The sequence below is a fragment of the Rhea pennata genome, chromosome 2 (assembly GCF_028389875.1).
Source record: "Rhea pennata isolate bPtePen1 chromosome 2, bPtePen1.pri, whole genome shotgun sequence".
NCBI classification, from domain to species: Eukaryota; Metazoa; Chordata; class Aves; order Rheiformes; family Rheidae; genus Rhea; species Rhea pennata.
In genome coordinates this window covers 108,378,492-108,401,425 of record NC_084664.1, presented here as the reverse complement: position 1 = coordinate 108,401,425, position 22,934 = coordinate 108,378,492, and the positions used below count along the sequence as shown (strand labels likewise).

At 39.3% G+C, this 22,934-nt stretch overlaps 1 protein-coding gene and 1 long non-coding RNA gene across 5 annotated transcripts in view; both read right to left on the bottom strand.

Annotated features, from left to right (window-relative positions):
* The window catches only part of PTPN2 (protein tyrosine phosphatase non-receptor type 2), a 33,974-nt gene extending 29,625 nt beyond the window's left edge, over positions 1–4,349 (bottom strand). For 3 of the 4 annotated variants that reach the window (XR_009957656.1, XM_062570091.1, XM_062570094.1), the window contains exons 1-2: positions 4,143–4,349; positions 672–762 (exon numbers count right to left, since the gene is read on the bottom strand). Coding sequence is in view for 3 of the 4 variants with exons in the window: in XM_062570091.1 (XP_062426075.1) it covers positions 672–762; positions 4,143–4,211 (160 nt within the window). In the remaining variant the exon portion in view is untranslated. The remainder of the gene's footprint in view (positions 1–671; positions 763–4,142) is intronic. The other variant, XM_062570092.1, reaches the window with a different exon arrangement.
* A 6,450-nt stretch (positions 4,350–10,799) lies between these two features.
* On the bottom strand, positions 10,800–22,902 carry LOC134136318 (uncharacterized). The gene is made up of 3 exons (XR_009957477.1): positions 22,659–22,902; positions 14,657–14,828; positions 10,800–11,005 (listed from the first exon to the last, which is right to left on the bottom strand). It is a non-coding gene; the product is annotated as an uncharacterized LOC134136318 (long non-coding RNA).
* Between the last annotated feature and the right edge of the window lie 32 nt (positions 22,903–22,934).

Sequence of the window (22,934 nt, the reverse complement as noted above, 5' to 3'; positions counted from 1 at the left end):
TACAGTACTAAAGGATTTTGTAAAAACAGCTGTCTTCACATGAGGTAGTGGGTCCTTACATCATAAAGACCATTTTATGTTAGCTGGTAAAATAAAGCACCTGATACCATTATCTATTTTTACAGAGAAAACTATAGAATGCTTTCACATATAAATTCTTCAGAATAGACAAAATAAGGTCTCAAGTAGCTTTTAAAGCACAACTAGAAGTTGGTATTTCTCCACACAATTCTATTCCAGAAGTGTGTAGCATTGCCTAAGCAGCCATGAAGGAAATTATCCGAGTTAGTCATAGCTTATTAACTTAAACTCTGTGCTCAGCAGCTGCTGATACCTTGATTTTTCAAGACAGAAAATAACACTAACTCAAATAATTTCCCTATGACAAAAACCACCTTCAAAATAGTATTTATTTTGCAGCTCATATTTATCTATATACTTACAACCATAATTTACAGTTATCTCTAATTCACCAATCAATACAGTAAGTTTAAACTCCGTATTTTTCTCCCTTCTATTACACACATTTTGTCACGAGAAACACGGCTATCAAAGGATACATACCTACATCCAGACCTAAATAAAATACAAAACCTATAAGGATTATGATATACTAGCTACGACATTTAAAAGTGAACAGAGTAAATAAGAACAAACCAAAACATACTTACACGGACTAACGTCTCTGTATCTGTTTCGATTTCTGTTTTCTGGATATTTTGCAACTCTGTGAGGGTAGTCACTGGATTTATGTCGAATTTCCTTTAAAAGACAAAAATTCAGTTTAGTTAAAATCAGTAAGCAGATTAAGGCTAGTGTTTTACAAATCCTATGCAAGACTTTCAAGGTTACTAATTATTAACATTTTTAAACTAACTTTCATTACAGCTTATGTTATTTTCACTCATGAAACGTGTGAGGCACGCAGCCAAGCTGTGCCATTTACACCTTTCTAGGTTTGGTTACCAACACAAAACTAACCTAAGTACAATTTGGTAAGCAACTGATGTAACAGAAACAAAAAGAATATCAGGTACTTGTTGTTCACAGTTTACCTCATAGACTTGCATGTTATCTCCCATAGCAATACGGGAGTCAGATAAACTAACAACAGTATACCAGTTAGCTCCTCTACACCAATTGGTAGCATAAATCTGCACGACAATAATTCATTTAATGACTTTATGGCTTCTGTAACAACCACAAGACTACTGCAGACAGTTTGATGGTTCATATAGCTGTAATTAATATATGAGGGAGCACTTCTAAATTCACAGCTGTCACCCTATATCAATATGAAATCACAGCCTGCTTCTCTCCCAAGCATTAATGAAAACCTTTTGATAATCTGCATTTGGAAGGCTTTCAAACATACAGATATGCACACTATTTTAAGGAATAATACTATTCACACATTTTGAATGATGAGTTTTATTTATCTTTTGCCTCTAATGAAAGTAGAGCATCCTTTCCACAACTTCACCTTCAAAGAACACTAAGATGTATAGATTTATCTAATGCGCTCAACCGTGAAAACTCAACTAAGGTGTTACTGACAAACAGCTTCCAGTGAATCTAACTGTGCCCTTATATTCTGTACTGACGCCACCTCAGAAGATTTGTTGTAAAATATAGAATTTAAAATATTTTATTTTGAAATTTACTTGGTTTTAGATGTTGCTGCTATATAAAATCATTACATATTAAAATACATTTAAATTCCCCTTTACAACTAAGCATTCCTTTGTCTTCTTTATATGTTCCCACCATCACAAACAAGGTCTTCTCAAACTCCGAGGTAGTCAGAGTTTGACTGTCATTATCTGAGCATACTCTCAGATAATGAACACAAACAAAAAGGTCTTTAATACAAATCTAATATGCACAAGGAATCTCCATCTATTAGTGTTTATCCTGTGATGTTACTTTAAATGCAACAGCAGCTTATAAAGACCCTAAACCATAACATAGAGCAGTAACAGTTCCTTACATGTTTGTATAAAAATCACTTGATCATATGATTAAATTTTTATTTTGATGCAGCACATTGAGCTAGAGCAGAAGACAAGCTGCAAACACCTTACAACCTTTGGGAGCAACTACATGCATGGTCAATAAACACATCTGTTAAGCATTCACTACAGCATTCCTAAAAATGTAAGTTTTGTATTATTTCATTAAAAATAAAATATGTTGCGCCCTTTTAACATACCAACATTCTCTGTCAACAACAGACTGCTAATTTGGTCATGAGATATTAGATCAGTTAAAAATACTAAACAGTAATGCAGGGAGGTACTGTGATCAACAGAAGCAAATCTAAGGAAGACTAGCTCTAAAATCAGTTTCCTTTAATATGATCTAGCCTTCACAAATTAGAGAAACAAACGAGATACTAAGTGTAATATAAGGCATATTACACAAGAAAAACTTGCACAAAAGAAATAAATGGGGGAAAGTGTTACTTATTCAGTCCTTAATTCAGACTGGACAGAAGCTCCAGGAGTCAGCACAAATACTCCCAGCTTTAACAAATTTTACAAGTCTTCTCAAACACATGGAACTGAACAGCAAATATACTGAGCTGGTCTCAGCAGAAAGAGCAAGAAAACCTTAACACACAATTGCTTTTTTTTTTCTTCAGAACTTTTCTTCAGAGAAACTTATACCTCCCATTACAAGCATAAGCTTCCTACACACCACTGCCACAGGAAAATGTATCATAGGAAAATTCAGTGTAAAAACAAGTAGTTGGCAATTATTTTCTGTGAGTTTGTGCTGTGTAAGAACAGCATTTCCCTGTTTTGCTTTAACAGATCTGTACTCTCTGATTTTAATAAAAAACATTTACATTAAGTATACTGAAAAAATCCTGAGTTTGCAGACCTACAAAACCAGGAAGTGGTAGAATTTTAATGCAAAATCTTTATTCAAGAAAATCATACAAAATAGCTGTAAGAAAAACCAGAGAAAGTCCATTAAGAAGTTTTGCAGAGCTTAAAATACAATTTCCTCTTGAGTTTACTTCCCCAAGCATAATTGAGTATTATTAATATGACCCTGGAAAGCTAAACTAGCTTGCTTACTTAGTCTGGATATACCAGACATAACATGAGAGTACATTTTCACCTCATGAAAAATATTGTTTGCAGAACTCTTCCTACATGCTTTAGCACAGTAATTCTACATAACTTTTTCTGTTATCCCCTGTTAAATCCAAAGCACTGTTCTGTTCCATAACACATTTAGAAAGAATTTATTCAAAGTACACACACAAATCAAATGCACAGGTGATTTAACAGCGAAAAAGCACAACTTTTCGTTAGCAAAGAGGACTTTTGTTTTGGGCCACTTTCTTCTCAGTTGTGAAGGTAGTAGAATAGTATTTATAGAATAATTTTAGACAATGGACTCAAAGCATATAACTGAGGCCGTTGCTAATCAGTACTGTTTCGGGGGAGGGAGGAGGGGGGAAGCAGCAGCTTTATTTTTTGTGAAACGATCGAGCTGCTCCTGCTCCGGCACCGGGTGCGTCAGGGCGGCTGCGACGCGAGGGGTGTCTTAGAGCGAGACGGAAGCCGAGCAACCACTTCGCAATTAGCCGGAGAAGCGGCGAACTGAGGGACGATGACAAGCGCTGGCCGGGTCGATATTATTAGATACAACTTTCCACCCAGCCTGGGAGGCGCGGGGAAAACACCCCCAGCTCAGCTAACCCTCCGCTCTGACCACCGCCGTCAGCCCCTCCGCAGCGAGGCTGCTGCCGCTGCGCATGCGCAGCGCGCCCCACCGGCCACCCGCCCGCCGCGCGCGTGCGCGCCGCCAACACAGGCCGCACTGCACATGCGCGCTCCCCTTCCCTCAACCCCTCCCGACAGGGGAGCGAGGGAGGGAACAGAGAAGGAAAAAAAAAAAAAAGGAAGAGAGGGGGGGAAAAAAAAAAAGCAAGCGCTCTCGGAGCATGCGCGCCGCCTGCCCGCAGTTTCGCTGCGCGCACCTGAAAACGAGCCGTGGCCCAACGACTTCCGCTCCCCGCGGAGGCAGCTCACAGCGGCAACGGGCGCCGGTGGCCCGCGGCGCCCTGTTCGCACCCTCCCCGCTCCCCGCCGGCTGGCAGAGGGCCGGCGCCGCCCTTCGCTCACCAGATAACGTGCCTGCCAGTCGTTAGTGGCATCGATCTCCTGGAACTCCTGCTCGATGGTGGCGGACATGGCGGCGGCGGCGGCCGGAGCGAGAGAGGCCGCCGGAGGCCGACAGGCTCATACCCCCCGCCGCACGCCGCCCAGCACCCAGGAGCGGCGGGCGCGCTGCGCTCCGCCGCCGCGCGCGCACATACGCTCGCAACGGGTCCCGCTACCGCCGGCGCCGGGCGCATGCGCGCCCCCGCCTACCGGCCCGCCGGGCCACGCCCTCGGGGAGGGGAGGGAAAGCACCTGGTGTGACGTCACGGGGCGGGGCTCGGAGGGGTGGGCGCGCGCAGGTGGCAGCCGACAACGGCGGCGTAACGGCTGCCGCGGCGGCGCCTCGGAGCAGGGGCGGCCCGGCCGGGGCTCAGGGGGCTTCGGGTGCCCCTCGCCGCGTCTGGCCTCTCCACGCCACAGCTCGGGGTGGGCGGGCTCTCGGCGCCGTTCCGGTTGTAGCCCCAAAGGTGCAGCTGCGGAAGGATCTTGCGATCAAAATCCAGTGTGATTTCAGGCAGAGAAATAGCGCATTTTTAGCCACAATCGGCAGCGCAGCGCAAATCACGAGTCCTTGACCCCGTTTCGTGCTGTCCCGATTGAATGGAGTGCGTTCAGCATATGCTTTCAGTCTCGCACGCATCATGTAGCTCGATGCCATTCAGCTTTTCCACGCTGCCTATTTTAAAAAGCAGAAGTACGAAAATACAAATGTGTCAGACAATCAAATCACTGTAACTTATATTTCTGTTGCAATCTTAAAAGCAGAAATACAGAAATGCAAAACACACCAGTCCTCGGTGATTGCTTCAAAAAGAAAGCCCCTTATGAAACAGCTTCACAAACATTTAGCACAATTAAAGGTCATACAAAGTTTAGCAAGGGCTCAGTTGCTCAAGCTTCAGGGAAATCTGCTTTACCAATTAACATAATAGAGAAGTGCTTTTAGCTCTTCAGGCAGGGGAGCTGCCTTTCAGACCTCTGCCCAGATCCCCGACTAACATACAGGGATTGCAAAATTCATGATGTTAATTAGTGCAAGAAAGGAGAAGATGTGTGCTTATAATTTTTTTTTGGAAACAGATTTCTCTTTTCCACATCCAAATATCTGCCATCAGTTGTTGCATTTCCCTCCTGTCTGGGGGCTGCAATGCAGTAAAATGCTCCAAATCCAGCAGCTGAGGCGCTCTCTCACATTATATAGCTGAAGTCATTATTTTTTACAGCCTTTTGGGGGACAGTGCATGATGTGCCTCTGAAGCCTAGCTGACACATCAGTAGGTTCATAATGTGTTTTCCGAGACACCTGGATGAAATCCTCAGTAATTTTTCCTTGAATTGCAAGTCCAAACTTTGAAAGATGTGGCGAGATTAGCTTTTCCGGATCTTTCTGCGTGCGAGACAGAGGGACAGGTTGTCGGTAGTTTTGCAGGTGTGTTCTCATTAATGAAAACGCTACATGTGACTAGTTATGAAATACAAACAAGAGAACAGCTCTGATTTATGTCTCTGATGCAGGAGAACAGAGAAAAGTTTAAGTGCCCATCCTCATTCGGAAGATTTTTTTTTAATTAAAAAAAAAAAAAAGGAAGTTCTTTACATCCATATTTCAAAGCACAAAAAGTGTTCTTGACTTCCAGGAAGTGTGATCTTGCACAGGCTGTGTTTAGGACAGTAAAAAGACGTTCAGAAACCGTCTGTGAAATAACAAACCTTGACTTTTCTCTGGGCATGAACTTGCTGACTGCTCTGCATTTGAAGGTGAATGGCAAAACTTAGTGCATGCAGCACAGTGTCCTTTTGTACCCTCACCCTCAGGAGCTCTCAGGCACCACGAAGCTGTCTGACACACAGATGCCAGCCAGAGGAAGCCCCCACCACTGTCCCGTCCTCGCTGCGGAGAACAGAGTGACATTGCCTGGTGATGTGTTATTTTCTCTTCGTTTCAGTGCAAAAGCCCGGGAAGGCTTGGAGGTTGCTTGCTGCCCTGCGGCGTGGGAGAAGACATCATGCTTGGGTAAAGAAGACGTCACGCTCGGGTCCAAGGACGGCTCCATCAGCTAAGGAGCGCCCGGGCATCTCAACTGGGCGCCTCATTGAGGTGTAGGGGAGTTTTGAGAAGGATGCAGGAGGAGCAGGAGTTTTGATGCAAAAGCACAGGATTTCTGCTCTTCTGATAAGCAGCTGTGTATTAGAAGCTCGTGCTTGTCTTTGCTTATGATAACTGGGGATGTAGTTGATACTGTGAAAGCAACTTACTTACAGTACTAGGAGTCGGGGTTTTATAGTAGCAGTTATGTTTAGAATCTGTAATGCGAACCAGTGCCTAGAGACAGCTCATGCAAAAGTAAAGTAACTGTTTATTAATTGTGATTTATATGTGGATTAGAAGGGCATTAACTGGTAAATCAGGGAGTTTCTGGAAAAAATGCTGTCTTTTGATCTTTGATTATTATTTTTTACTGCAAGTATTCTGAAAATGTTGTACCAGTTCTCTGTTTCCTGGGAACTAAGCCCAGGATAAGCCCAGGGCTACAGTTAAAAGGTCTGTAGAGGAAAATCGTATCTACAGTACAAACTCAGTACACTCATTAGAAAATTTTATTTTTTTTTGCCAATAGTATCTTCCAGTCCTGTACTAGTTGTGCAGTTAACCTCAGAGGAGCTACTATACAAACCCTTAAACTCTTGAGATAGCATAAGACATAGGCACAGGGGGATAATGGAGTTGCTGGAATGTGTGGTACATTGTTATTATTTTCTGTCTTACTATAAATATAAGCAAATAGTTATTTCAGTGTTTTCCTGTTAAATATTTGCCTTGATTTGATAAGCCTCTTGCGCGCTGGCAAACAGATAGTCATCCCAAGGGAGCTGCTATCCACAGCAGTTCTGATCTCAGAATTGCTTTTTGTGCCCTGGAGAGAGTTATGTGTCAGCACAGCAAATATAAAGGTTCTTATGCTCGCTCATCTAAACGGAAAAGACCAAGTAAGGTAACATTTAATGGTGTTTTCCCAGTGACCTTGGCCTAACAATTAACTTTAGTACCTCTCTGGAGTGGACTAAGGGCTTGTTCCTCCACATTTTCATTTTTGGGTCATTCACTGGAAATTACCAAAGTATCACTCATTGGAAATGATCTGTTTTGTGCTGCTTTTCTGAGAATCATTTTGGATATTGGTAGATGAAGAAAAAGTTCTTCCCTGAGGTGACTTTATTCACAAATACACTCTAGGTCAGTATTAGCCTTTAAGGAATAAAGCTGTGATGTGCTGAAGCTCGCCAGGATGCGAGAGCATGGGAACATATCGTTCCTGATTTAAGTCTTATGGCTCAAGGCCTAAAGGACAAGTGGATCCTCCCTTCCCCCAAAGAGCTGGATAAGAATGGAAACCCAGAAGGGCTGGGCACACTTCTGGCATCTGGTAGAGAGCAGGGGAAGCTAAATAAAAGGGTCGATGGTCAGAATAAAACAAGAGTTCTTTTATTCTGTGCCTGTATAGTGGAGCCTTACTATTCCAGACACTTGAGGACTGTATTCCTTGTTCAGAGGAACGTGAAAATGCCATCACTGAAAATGTTTGCCAATGCGAATACCTTTCTTCAGTTATACTTTTGATTCCTTCCCCCTCAGTAATATTTTGGCATAAAACAAAATTAATAAAATAACTCAAAAATATATGTAGCAAATTAAAAATACTTGTAGCAGCAACAGTGGCAGACACACAAGCAGCCCTGACAGGTTAGTATTTGGCTAAGCAAATCTGTCCAGCCATAGATCCACAGTAGCAATAGTGTCCAAAGTGAACACACTTTGGACAAATTTGGAAAAATTGGCTGTGTTGTAAAACTAAAGGAATTACAGAGGCAATAATTATGCTTTGACAAAAAGAACAACTCAGTCTGTTTTATAGACCAAAGATTTTGTGCCAGTCCATATGGCATTGCACTCCTATGGTGAAGCTGAAATAATTGTGGAGTGTGATGAGGAAAACGCAGCTGGCAGAGGTGCCGGAATGAGCGAACGGCCAGGAGCTAGCAGGGAAGGCAGCAGTGTATCTGACAGGTAGGAAGGCGTTCATCTCTGCTGTGCTTTGTGAAGGGCTCTTCCAGCAGCATGAGCTGTGATGGGCAGCTGGCTGCCAAACTTCATGCCTGTGAACCGGTGCACCAGGAAGGGTGTTCAGCTGCAGGAAGCGGTGAAGTAAGTTATTAAGAGAGAGATGACTCGAAGTTATTATTCATGTTGTTTGTAGAGTGGATCTTGCATGTTGGGGACAGTTTGTGTACGTTGTTTTTTTTCCTCTTTGCTTGCTAGTCCTAGCTATAGTGACATTTATTAAAATCGTAGTTTGCAAGTCAGAAAGTCTAATTCAGTGAGCAAACAGAATGGGTTGATGCTGTCATTCCACATTCCTGGTTGGAATGGAAAATTTTACTTAATCGCTGGTGCCATTAATTAAAGCCCCTTTAAAATTGGTGGATTTTAAGTTAGGTGGTATTTAAATTGCATTTAAATTTAAGCCTTGGGATTTTTTACTAGAAACTGCATAGTCGTATATAGAAACTGCCTGTAGATGACATGAAGATTTCATATTGAAAACTTGCAGGGAGTTCCAATTGTTGAAGCTCACTAGTTTACCAAATTTTAAAATTATTTCCTCCTCAGATTTACTAGGGTCGCTCTACGTTTAGACCATTTCTAATCTCACAGTTATTATTCCAAAGCGTTATTTTACATTACTGTATGATGGTTAAAGAGGTGGCTAAGTACAATTCTGAAAACAGCTTTATGTTGCTTGGTAAGTCTTTAACTCATGTTCTCTCATAAGCTTGAAATCATATTATCATGATCTTCTAACTTGTCTATAGCACAGTCCCTGAGTTATAATGGATCCATGCTTGATTATACATGCTATTCTCATCTGCACTTAAGCTTATTTTCCACTTTACAAAATTAAGGACATTCTTTGAATTACAGTGGAAAAGATCACAATGCACTACTGTTATCACTGTTATTACTAGGACAAGTTCTTGTAAGAAAACAGTATTTTGGCAGAAGATGATTTTGCATTGACCAGTATCAGTAAATGTTTCTGTATAAATTTATATTCTTAATTTTATGTTCCATTTTTTCACTAGGGTTTCCCAGCATCTGGACATAGCAATTATATCCATTTGCCCCCCCCCCCTTTTTTTTTTAATAGTTTGAAGCAAAGTTCTAAAAGTCTTTTTGGCAATGTAATTTAAGATTGTAATCTATTTTGTAATTTATGCTTCTGCATTAGACAACTTGAAGTGCCCATAACAGAAGAGGGTTTTCTTTTGCTACTACCTGTAATAATTATTTAAAGATCATACTGTTACCAATTTCACAGCAACTTAAATCCAACATGTGGTAGTGAGCCTTCAACAACGCTTTTGTCTCCATAGTGCAATCAGAGGTAGCTCTGTGCAAGATTTGAGAAAACTTTGTCTGTTTTTAAATAGACATTAATATATCTGATTTCATACCATTTCCCGTATAGGCTTGTCCTATTGAGATAATCAACAGCCTTGTGGAAGCCACATTCTCTGAGTCACTGTTTTGATGGCAGGGCTCCATGAATATGTGGCTACAGTTTTGTCTGCTGAGATGTTCTGGGGTAGGTTATATAGAGGAAAGCGTTCACACTTGTTAATTTATGAAGGCATTGAATTCTTCTAAGGACCACAGAATACTAGATAATTTTTTTCAGATCTACACTTACAAGTTTGGAGGAAATAGACTTTGCTTGTTGGTGGCAATCAGCCATGAAGAAATTGCTAGTTTGTCAGGCAGTATGTTTCCTTAATGAAAAATATTAGTAGTCCATGTAAAATTTATCTTTCCTTTTGTCTTTGATAAAGTGTTATAATAATGCATTTGAAACTAATCTTCCAAAGTAAGGAGTCTTACAAAAATCTGTATTTTGGATAGCAATTATACTACAGTTTCTGAATACCTGTTCTGTGGTGCAGGCATTTAAAACCTGTAATTCATCTTCTCGTGGCATATGAATTGCTGTAATTGCCACGCCAGTTTGTTTGTTTTCCCAAAGGAAAGAAAACGTAGTAAAAGAAGGATCCATAGCAGAAGTTTTCCAGTTGGAATGCTGTCAAAATCTTTAACATCTCATTTTAGCCAGTGGAACAGTTCCAGCAGTTCAAGTCATGACACTACTACTTACTGGAATTAATAACTTGGGTAGAAAAGCATACTTGTACAGCATGTGCTCAGTATTCAAATGGGTGTATCAAATTCTTCGTGTCTTTTGACACATCTTTTACATCTTTTTCACAATATCTCACTGCATCCATAGAGATGTCACTAGACATTAGAAGATACTATTTTATTTTTTAAAACCTTGTGATACCATTTCTCAAATAGACCACTACAGCTTCTTTAGTGGCAGGCACTAGTAATTTGCCACAAAGAAAACCACTTTTTAAGAGGTCCTAGTTCACCGTTTTTTTTATCTTGTCACACTTTCAGATGAGAAATGTCTTGTTTATGTCAGATCACTCAGAGACAGATTCCTCTCCAAACACTAATTAACGATAAAATAATTTATTTACTTAAAAAAGCAGACTTGCAGTAATGGAACAATGTTACAAACAGATAAAGTAACAAAGCATGCTGTTAACATTATATTCATCAACAAATATCTTCCAAAGTCACTTCAGTGTCTCAGCTAACTTCTAGCTCCCTCTCTCTTACACTGCTTTTGGAACCTCTATTCACCCGATGTGGATTTTCCTTGTCTGGGATGGCTGTTTCCCTCTTTACCAGCCTCCTTTGGGCACTGAAAAGGAAAGGAGGGACACAGAACAAAAGCTAAGAATTTTCTTGTATCCCACTGGAAACAAGACCTGCTTAGTTTTGCCCTTATTTTTTCCTGACTAAGAAAGATTTATCTGAATCTTATGATTAGATTCTTTAAAGTAATTCTGTGAGGAGGGGAGTAGAATATATGACTACCAAAGGCCATCTGCCTACCTCCACCTTTGCTCTTCTACTGCGTATTATAACCACCACACTCTTGATTTCACATTCCTTCTCCCTTGACACATTGGTAATGCCTTATATATAATGTTATGAGACGTAATAAATGCACAACTTAATTTCTACTTTCAGAATTTCTTTTCCTCCTGTGAATCTGCTATAAAGAATATATATGACACCAGCAGTGGTGAAACTACAAATGGGATACATTATTCGTGAAACTCTGCTGTACATACAGTCTTTGTTCTATGGGTTTTCCCTGGGAAACAACACAAACCCTGTCATACCAGTATTTCTTGATCCCATGCAATATGATAAGGATCATTCTCATTTAACTGCCATCACCCTTGGAAAGTGGGATGAGGCAGATATAGCTCTGCATCAGCAGTTGCATCTAAATCCACTGTCAAATATGCATTAACATTGCGTGATACCTATACAGAGTATACACAGTTCTCCCATAGCAAGTGGAATAAATGGTGAATATCTTTGGAAAGGAGATTCCAAAGAAATAATTCAATGATTACGTTGTTAAAACCTATATATATGCCTCTCAGGATAACATTAAAAATTTCCCTTCTTGTCTTTTAACCTCCCACTCTTTCCTAAGGGAAAAAGTATCATAGAATCAGTAAAGCTGGAAGGGGCCTCTGGAGATCATCTAATCCAACCCTCAAGCAAGCGGCTCATATGGGGATCAATCCCATGACTTCAGCGTTATTAGCACCATGCTCTAACCAACTGAGCTAAATCTAACCCATTATCTTGGAATTATTTGTCCAGAGGAGTGAATCACTAATAGATTCAATAATAGATTAGATCACTGAAATCTATGCTGCAAATTAGAATAACCACATTACTCTAATTTGGAACTTATATGCACAGAATTTTATCTAATTGTTTTATAACATAAATTGCATTCATATATATGTATTTTACATCTACCAAACATTACGGGAAGTCATGGGAATTAATTAACTAGGACTACCAAGTGATGAATTATATCTTTTTTCCCAATAACTTTTAAATATTTCTGTAAAGAGTAAGGGCAGGTATACCACTTTGCCTTTAGCTGCATGAGGAACTCTGTGAAGTTTTCCTTTTTCAACATTAGAAAATAACATTGCTGGGGAAAATGGAAAAAATATTTTAATGTTTGACTAATCTGTGCAATTCAAGAGACAATGGATGAATAAATATCAAGCATAGAACATCTCTATTCAGCATTTTGCATGCATGGATACTCTGTGCCTAATATTGGTATATATTGATATATCATCTTTGCCTGCCATCCTCCCACGTAGCATGGCAGTATGCTGTGAATTCTTTTTGTATTTGAGATGTCTCAAGGTGATCTGTTGGGCTCAAAAGTTATGCTCAGTACTTAAGGACAGTACTTCAGCCACTCACCAAAGATGCACAAACTGTATTTCAGCTTGATGAAAAGCAGTTTTTTGGGGTTTTTTTTGGTTTTCTTTTGGAATGGTGACTAATTGCATGGTTAGAAATTATGTCTATTAGGCATACATTGCTTACTCAGCAATAGGGAATGTGAGTTACCTGGGGCATGAAGCAGTTGCTAATAATTAGTGTCACTTCTCTGGCCTTTCTTGAAAAGAGTATTCATTGTTCAGCAGTTGCTAATAGGCACCCTAAGTAGAGCTGTGTGGGAATGTTCAAAACGCCGTTATTCCGAAGGCATGATGTGCACATGTCTTAAAATACTCAAGTGCTCTTTTGAATGGGTTCATATGGTAGATGCTCTCTTAGCTTTGGACTGGGTTTGCTTTGACATGTGTCTAGAGTTTTCACTTTAAATGTCTGTCACAGCACAAACATCCACTGTTCCTATGAGACCAACTGGCCATGCTAATTAGTACAAGAAAGTCCACAGAAAATAGACCAACAATGTGCAGACCTTATTCTTGTCTTGTAATAGTGAAGTTTAGACATAATTTAATTGAAAATATGTAAACAGGAACTACAACCTTAGAGACTTTTTGTACTAACCCTTTAAGATGATGCAAATTCTTTGCTGACTCTAAAAATTGTTTTTTTGGGTTATCTCTCCTGATAGTAATGCAGATTTCTCCTTGTTATGATTCAGAACTAAAAGCACTTCCGAGCTGAGACATGTGATGAGTAGAGAGGCCAGTGATGAATATAAAATACGTTAGGTCACAGCTTTCTGTTTGCATTGGGAGCATGCCCTTGTAGCTGACTGTAAAGCAGTATTTTTAATTAATGAGAATTTCACTTTTAGGGTGAGTGGTCTTAACTGAATGAAACAAAATATTTTCAAATTTTCCAGTGAATAGGAATTCATTAGCTCTTGCAGGCATTTATTGTCTAGGAATTAAAGCATGAATTTCCCTGGAATCTTGTCTGGAATTTCATTAAATATTCTTAATCTAGATGTTTCAAATGCTTTGGAAATAATGAGCTATTATTTTCCGAATAAATTGTAAGCTTCTTCAATGCAAGCCACATGACATAGACACATTGTAAACAATTAAATGGTCTCTGTGCCATATATGTCTTACCTAAAGGCTTAGATAGGTCTAAATAACCTAATTTGGGAGTTTGGATAAAAAACTTCTTTTCAGTCTTCTTTGTTTTATCCTCTTTGTTTTCTTAGATGCTAGAGGGCATAGGAGTGTTTAGGAGACTAGGGAATCTTCTGGTGTTTTCTCTACTGGGAACTAAAACCTTCCTAGACAAATATGTTTAGCTTCTCCTAAGCATGGTCTAATCAGCAAATAGCTTCTGCATTGTCTGTCTAACATTTGTTGATACGTGCTATCTGGGCTAGCTACGTCCTCAAGCTGTCCCTTAGTTAGGTTAATCCCACTTCATTATCCTAGCAGTTGTCTCACAAGATCTAAAAGCTACATAAAAACCTGCATCTTTCATAAACTGGCAATTCATAAACACAACATGTGGAAATTGGAAATCCCAAGGAGTGGAGGCATCTATGCTACATAAAAAGAGATGAGAGTATTTTCTAACAATTTGAAAGCCTTGGCTATACAATGTCATATTACTGTTTCATTAATATTCCCAAAAGTCTAAAGCTACCATAAGAACAGGCACTTGCCCTAGCTGAGATTCCTGTTAACTCTAAAACATATTACAGAATTTGTTCTCCTGATCATGATGCCATAAGCACTCATTTTTAAACACATGAAATGGCCCAAAGGATTATTCTTATGCTAAACGTACAGGGTTGTTTGCAGGATGGACCCTGCGTTTGTAAAACTGCTACCCATGTAGATGCAAAAATCTATTAATCTCTTTTTTTCTGCTTAAACAAACAGCTTTTTTTCTTTTAGACAGGTGATCCTGTTGGATTTGTAGAATATATGGTTTTCCTAAAACATTATTTTTAAAGGCTATTTAGTCTATTACAGCTAAACAACATTTTAATGAAGCAGAAGTTTGTTATGCTTACCGGCAGCAAGAGTACTGATCATATAACAAGAGTAATGAGCAAGTTATTTCCATAGCTAATACTGCAATGATGACATCAGTGTTGTTGCCAGAAATCTTTCAAACTGCCTTGTACCATTTCCACCGCACTAGGAGTTCAGATTCTTCATACGCAGATATAATAAGCATTTAGTCTTTTTCGAAAGCAAAAAAAAAAAAAAAAAGAGTTATTCCAAAAACATTTACTTCTGCTGATAGGTAATGCTGAAATTTTAATTTAAAGATTAGTTTAAAGTCCTATCTTTCTTTTATTTGAATAGAAAACAGCAGGGCCAGTTGCAGATATAAGCAAAGTAGGTAAGTTGCCTACAGAGGTGGATGTTCAGGATGGCAAAAAATCCCCATAAAGAGAAGGCAAGTTCCACTCTTTACTCTGCCAAGGCCTTTTCTCCTGTGGAGACGAAGACCACATATTTGAACTATTCAAGCTACACAAACAACTGATTTCTAATGCCTGCCAGCAAACTGACTCAGTGTGAGGGTTGCTAGTGTGCTCCTGCAGCAATAGCAAACCTGACCCTCCTGACTCAGCAGTCCCATCTCTGTCCCTTCCCTTTTCCAGAGCAGCGGAGCCCTGGTGGTGAGGTGAGGGACGTTGCTTGCATGGTAAGGAGGGTGGGCAAGGAGAAATGGTGCCTCCTGAATCTGGAAATCAGAGAGTTGAGCCCCAGTGAAGAAAGAAGAGGGACTCTTCATCCCACTTGTAGGTCAGCCAGAAACCCACTGAGCCTTCTAAGCTGTCTCCCCAGCAGAACTCCCTCCATTTCCCTCTTCTTTCTTCCCCACTCTCTTCCTCATGCACTTCCACCTTCCACAAAAACCACCACGTCCTTTCTCACACATAGCCTGGCTAGTACTGCTGCAAAATTAAAATTTTCCTGCACTTGGAGAAGCTTTGAGTCAGCTCCAGTAACCTGCCATTTAAAATTTTCCAGTCTAATAAGCAGCTTACATTGAGCTGAATTTACATTTCTAAAATGTGAGAAAGGAAAACTCCAAAGAAGGGAAAAAATGATTTAGAGAAAATAGTTACAGTAATTTAAATGAAGTCACACTGGGGGTGGATGGCATCAAACAACACCCACAATAAGCCACCCTATGTAATGTGGCCCAGCCCCGCTTTGTGTGCCCTCGCTCTGCAGGGCCTCTCCTCCTTGGAGATGGAGGACTGCGGTCTGCACACAGTCTACGTCCAACGGGCTAGAGGCTCACGAGTGCGATCCCTGAGCAGCTGTGGGCTCTAGCAGGGGTGAGAGCATCAACGGAGGGAGACGAACGTGACAGACGGTCCCATATCCAGGACAGGGCAGGAGGGTTAGTTCGATTCTGTGCTGCAACTTTTACCATGGCATGAAGCTCTGAAAAAGCAGGTGCCAGGCTTCAGGCAGAGCAGGTCAGCCGGGAAAAAGGAGAATTAGTGTGATAAGGCCCTGCTCTTTCGCAGTTCTCCGGATCCTGTCTGACCCCACTGTCCAAATGACTGAATATTACTGTGATACTCACTGGTCTTGTGATACCCTTTTTAAAGGTGAGGAAAGATTCAGATGTTATCACTTACCACTAAAGGCATTAAAAGCTTCCATAGTTTATAAAAAATGTAAATACTCATTCTGTGAGGCAACAGCTTTAACATTTGATTTACTACTGGATCACAATTGTAGTCTGCAAAGTCCGCTTCCACATTGGCTCTGTTTCTTTCCAGACATAAGAAAACAGATGGGGGAAAGTTATTGCTGCTAGGGCCTGACTTTTCTGTCTATTTGCACTGCCAAAACTCTCAAGGTCATCTATTTCACATTTTTACTCCTACAAGCTCTGTTTCTATTTCCCAACCTGAGAGCAATAGCTTAAGGATAGCTCAGATGTATTTATGTGCCCTGAGATCAGCCTTCATACTGATCTGTTATCAATCCATATGGATTTCTTTCCTCACTGTCAATTTTGTTTTTCAGAATATTATTCCAATTTTCCCTTATATTCTTTCGAACATTTCTGGTTGAGAATAGTTTTCCATTCATAAGCCACTTAATTATATAACACCACTTGTGTTTCCCCTTATCTCATATGTGATGCCAACGATGACTATCCATGATTGGATAACTATTTTGCTGGCATTTCTTAGGTTGGTCAATTATTGGTTTGGTTACTTTGCCTTCTGGTCCAATATTTTTCATTATATGGTAAAAGTCGTTTGAGATGGAGCTTATCTTTTCTTTACATCTGTGTAATAAAACTTTTAGGCAAACAGTAAGTTTTACTTTCAGATTGAGACATCCAATTGATTTCTAAACAAAGCAAATAATAACAAGTTGTAAGTGCAACTGTGATTGCAGCAGCAAGAAAGCACGATGACATATAAAGAGAGGTTCACTTTTCCACTTTCCCTAAACATATGTGGGAGTTTTATTCTCGCTTTACTCAACTAAAAACTTGGGGACTTTATTTACTCTCATTCCTGCCCATGAAATCTAATTTTGCTACTAACTTCTTCCTGTGATCTGCCAGTCATACCTACTAAGTGATCCTCTCGATTTGACTTACCCTTCATAGCCCTAATTTCTGTTATTCTTTTCCTGAACAGGAATTTATTCCATACCTTTTGCACACTGCTTCAATCACAAGTGCTTTCCCCTGAAACATCCACCTTTCTCATCTATAAGACATAGTGAGGATGTTGCGCACAGGTTACTTGCCAGCAAATAATTTAGACCTAAAATTTTCAAATTCTATTTAATCATAAGCTTCCGGATCCCAGAGCTAAACAACCTACTCAATGATTGTGTTTACTAGATTTTTTTCCTGAACATAATTGCTGAATATTACTGCTTTTCATTTCCACAGTGTTTTAATCTAGGAATCTCTGAATTCTTAACAAACATTAATCTATGTCCTCTATGGAATATTACAAATTATTATGAATCCACTCTTCAAGTCAAGGAAAACAAGATACAGAAAAGTGCATGAATTTCACAAGGTCAGACATATCCTTCCTGTCAACACTGCTATTTTTAAGTGGTTTCAGGAATGGGATGTTTAACTATGCTATAAAGTGGTTACTGTTAGCATAATAATCAGTGATTGTCCCTAATGGATCAGTTTTCTAGTGCAGATAGGATTGAGGCATAGGACGGAGGTGGCCATAAAAGACAGACCTCCTCAGCCTCTATACTATGCTTATATAAATATTCTTAATGTGTATAACATGATTTACTTACTCTCTGGCAGGCCTTTGCATCTTTTAAAATCTCTCCCTATAGACAAGAGCATTTTTTTTTACTTGAAGAAGGTAGTCAAAAGAAGAAAAAAATGAAAGCACTAACTGTATTTTCTTTAAATCCAAGGCATAGTGTGGTTCAATTTAATTTAGTCTAGAAAAAATACTGAACCGCAAATCTTCAAAAGTATATATCAAGATTGTCATAATTTATTATGGTCTTCTTCTGTACATGATCAAGCAAATAATGAGATTAAAATACTATGGTCTTTTCCACCTCATACATACCACATGATGAATGGTATGTTCAGCTTCAGCTGAACAGTAATAGGAAGCACACAGCAGTTTGCTGATAGCTGAATCCTAATTTATGGCTCAATAACTGGAAGTTGCAAATTTCCTGGAGTTTCTGTGAGTTCAGGCATGCTTCCCATTACCTTGCAGCATGGCACAAAGCGTCCTAGTTACCAGCAGGAATGAGAGGATGCTTATGCTCCTCCTGTCCATTGCCATGGTGGCCGTCCATCACGACTGTGTAGCTTGTATTGTGCTACTGTACATCAACTTTTCTACTGCTTGTATAGTCCAGAAATGTAGTACGGAGCTACGGCACTCACTAGTTTTCAGTGCCTCAGTTTCTAGATTTGTTACATCATTCAAAGAGGAATGTCCTGTTAGGCAGTCATCTTACTTCTTAATTTCAGTTAGCTTAAGATAAAAAGAAATTATTTATTCACAGAATTCAAAATAGGCAATAGGATTACAAAGATTTCTGTAAGCCATAAGAAGTAAAATAAACAGTTAAATTACATATACTATTTCCAATAATATCCTTGATATCAAAAGCTCTGTCTTTCTATATATCTTATGCTCATGCTACATTATTAGAAAATATTTCTTTTTATGTGGCATATTAGCCTTTGTAGCCAACCTCTTTGGTTTGGTATAATTTGAAATCCTTCTGGGGAAGTTCAGACAGATTTAATCTTATTTCCACAAAATTTATTTCCTCTTAATGCAAGAGACGGTCTGGCCTTTTTTAAAAATTCAAATAAGCATTGTTTCATTTCCCAGAAGATATGAATGCTTCTTTGTTAGAACATCTGCTGTCATCTGCTGTATTGAGTGTCTGTTTAATGACTACTTGCCTTAACAAGGGTATAACTTGCTCCTTCTTCTTCTGTCTGGTGATGTTGATGTTTCAGCATAAGGTGTTTCCTCTATTGAACTTTAATTCTGTGTCAGTTGGTTCACTAATAAAAACACTTCATACGAATATCTGCATGGGATAAATGTTCATCTCATTACTGGGTGTCAACTGAAATCAGACACAATGGGAGATGAACACATTGGAATGCCAGTTCCCACATATTCCCTAGAATTTTCTATCCTTAAGTTAATGAAGATTTTGGGCCCAGTTCCTTAACAGCTGTAAACTGACCTACTTGCATGGATTCTAGAGCCTGAGGACAGGGCTAGGTTATATTTAAATAAATAAATGTGTGTTTTTGTGTGTAAAAATATCCCCCCAAAATGACAGACACTTTAGCTTACTAAACAAAAATGTAAGAAAAAAAAATTTAGTCTTGATTTGAAATGTACAATTTTTGTAGTGTCTTGTCAAGAAAAAGAAACCTTTTGGTTTCAAAGAAAAATCTGCATTTGTGCTATATTAAATATTTAGATATTTTAAAATACAAACCAGCAAATTTTGAAATGAAAATTAAATTAGCTTAAAATATTAAAAAAGGTAAATGTTAATTTTTTCCTATTTATCTTCCAAGTGTAACACATTGATAACAGTTATTTTGTGAGTCAGATAAGTTTGCCCTGCTCCAGCTATATTGATATTATTGACTGAAGAGACACATTAGAATCTGAGCATGAGAAAAGTATGAATTCACTAGTTGTGACACATACAGGGTCTTGACAAAGTAATTTTATTACTAAAAATTGCAAAATAATTGATTTTTTGACAGATGACTGACTAGAAACAATTCTTCTGGAAAAGAAATCTTTATAACTATAATCTACAGTAAAAGCAGCATGTTTCACAAAAATAGCAAACAAAATCAATCCAACAGAGTTCTGTGAATTAAAGAACTTTTAAAACATCTTAATGTTTTTACTAGGATTGACTCTCCAGCTATTTGAATGAAGCAATAACTAAAGTTTCAAAGTATGTCTCTAATCATGCTAAGAGAAAAAATCTTTCTCCTTAGCAATCCTAGTAAGTGCATGAATATTATTCAGATATGTTTGTTTATATAAAAGTGTTTCTCCTAAAACATGAAAAACTTAATAACTTCTCTCATTACAGTACTGAGACTATCACAGATGATCAACTTCCCTTGCTTTTGCTTTTTATTACTCTTATTTTTATGTATTATTTAAGAAATACTGAAATCTTGACCAAAAAATTATGTCCTTCTTTGAGATATGTTGAGCATGGCCCTACAATCCGCAGTGCAGTTATCTCTAGGGGTAAATTGTGCAATACCAGTTCATCTCTAGAAATGGGAAAATACCACTCCCATTCTCTGATTAGCTCCTCATTTAAAAAAATGCTTTACCTTTATGTCCAAATTTGTTGTCTTTTACCTCAGCTTAGCTCACTCTTTATCAGTTTTTAGTATCAGCAGTCTAAATATGAGGTCTACTAGTGTGTTAAATGCTTTTATGGAGTATGGTTGCATACAGTTCAGAAAAACAATGAAGTAATTTTTATGGAATGTGATAGCAGTAGCTTTATCAGTTACTACAGTTTACAGTTTGTGAAAAATAAATGCACTAAATATCAAATCCTAAACTGCCAGGTTTATCTCACAATCAGGTAATCATTTCTTTATCATTTTTTTAGTTGTTTAAAAATCACTGAACAAATTCCCTTCATCAAGTGGACTGAAGACTGAATTTGATTCCTTATTGCCAAGACCAAACTACAAGGAGGTAGACAGAATCAAAACTCCTTTTCAAAATGATAAAACTGATCTCCGGTTAAAAGTGCAGATACAAAAAACGTTTGGGGAAAGATCTGAATCTGATGTAAGAGAATTTGGACATATCTGATTTCAGGAAACATTACATCATGATTCTCTTCTTTAATAGCAGATTATGGATCCAGTTGAAAGCTGGTTCCCAACTACAAGGCAATCAAGCTGTCCTAATGGCTTGAGCACTATTTTGGAACTGGTATAAAGTATAGTTATAGCAATTATAGAAGTGTGGTTTGCTTTCATTTATCATCATCTCATTGTTATTATTTATTATTCTCTCTAAGTGCATTTTACTATTTGGATTTTAGTGAAAGAATTGTTTATTTTCTGTATGTTACCATTTGCCAGCTATTAAAGTCAGCTTCACATTAACCAGGAGATAACATGGCATTCTACACTTATGGATGAAACATTCCTTAAAAAGAAGGCAATGGGCCAATCTTGTGCTCAATGATGCAAAGACTAAAGAGTATTAAAGAAATACTAGCACTGCTCTTCCTAAGAGCTGCATGATCTGGGCTGAGAGCTGATACTGCAGGACACAAACTGGAAGAAAGTACTTGAGTTAGCAAGGGGCTGTCTGGAATGCAGCAGGTCTGTAATGAAAGTATTCAGGCCTCAAAAGTCTCAGCTGGTTTGGTTAATTTGTTTTGTAGCGCCCTCAGATTTCACACTAGTCACTACTGGCTTACAGCTCATAGCCAGACCTGAGTCATTTGTAAACTGTTTTCTTCAAAGAAAAAGTCTCTGTTCGGCTTCTTCTTCATAGTCTTTCATGTGATCCAAACTCCATCTTACTTCATTGAGTGCTTCTAATCTGTCTTCAAATTCCTTCAGTTGTTCCTTTTCTGTCTGCATCAAATTTGCATTCTTTGTCCTCCCTACAAAACCTTTCAAACTTGTCCCCAATATACCTCCTCTTCTCCTAGAAGCAGGTCTCATGCTCTTTTGCACCACAGTACTTTCAAGACTGATGTTAGTAAACGTTAATAGAGAAAAACAGAAAATAAAAAATATACTTTGCTAAAGAAATAAATTATAAGCTGGTGTGTTCAATGTTTTTTGGATTTGCATTGCTACGAGAACATTAGAAGTAAGGTAAGGTAAAAAGAGAGTAAGTACGGCCCAACTTAACAATATCTGCTGAAGAGAGGGCAATGACAATAGCCGTGGCTGCAAGAAAAGGGGAAAACAGCTGCAGCACTGTTCAGGAGGCAGCAACATAGCTTGAGATGGGTGAAAAGATGGGGACAATAGAGAAAGCAGGTGGGGATGTGGATGAGCAGCTGCAAGGGCTCCTACAAGATGGTGAGGGCAGCAGGAGAAAGGCAGATATGGGACAGTGGTGGCGGTGACATACCAAAAGGCTTGGCATTACTGTGTTGGGCATCCACAGCCACTGAAGACAAGTCTCTTTTTGAGACAGTCCACAAAAAGAGGAAACCTACCACTTGCTGCCACCTACTGGAATATAATATTCATGTCTGATTCACACTTCATTACAACGACTTTAAATTGTTTTAAATACTTCTTACAAAAATAGGAAGAAACCCTCCCAAAAGCCCATACATAATTTAAACTGAACAACAAGCCTCGCATGTCAGGTAGGCCTGCAGAAGGCTGTCCAAAGACGGCAAGGTTGCCACTTTCTGAGTTGCCAGGACAACTGTCTTTTCTCAGGAGAGCTCACCCTTGTATTGCCTGGAAAGAACGCTATCGTTATTTTTCTTACACGACTCCTCCCCAGGACTTACTTCTTTCAGTTAGGCCTTTTCTAATGTGTGCTGCCTTGTTGCTCTCTGTGAGAGGTTCATTCCTTAGAATCGCTTCGGCTGATTTTGCGTGCGCCTACAGAATTCAAGGACACATGCCCTGACGCATTCTCAAAACACAGAGTAACGCTGGCCTCCTCTGGCACACCGGCAGCGCTCGCCAAAGCACCTCCACCACGCGTGCGGCGGTTGCTGTGCAGAGGGCCGCGCCCCGGGTCAGCGGGCGAGGACGCCCGGGAGCGGCGGCGGCGGCGACGC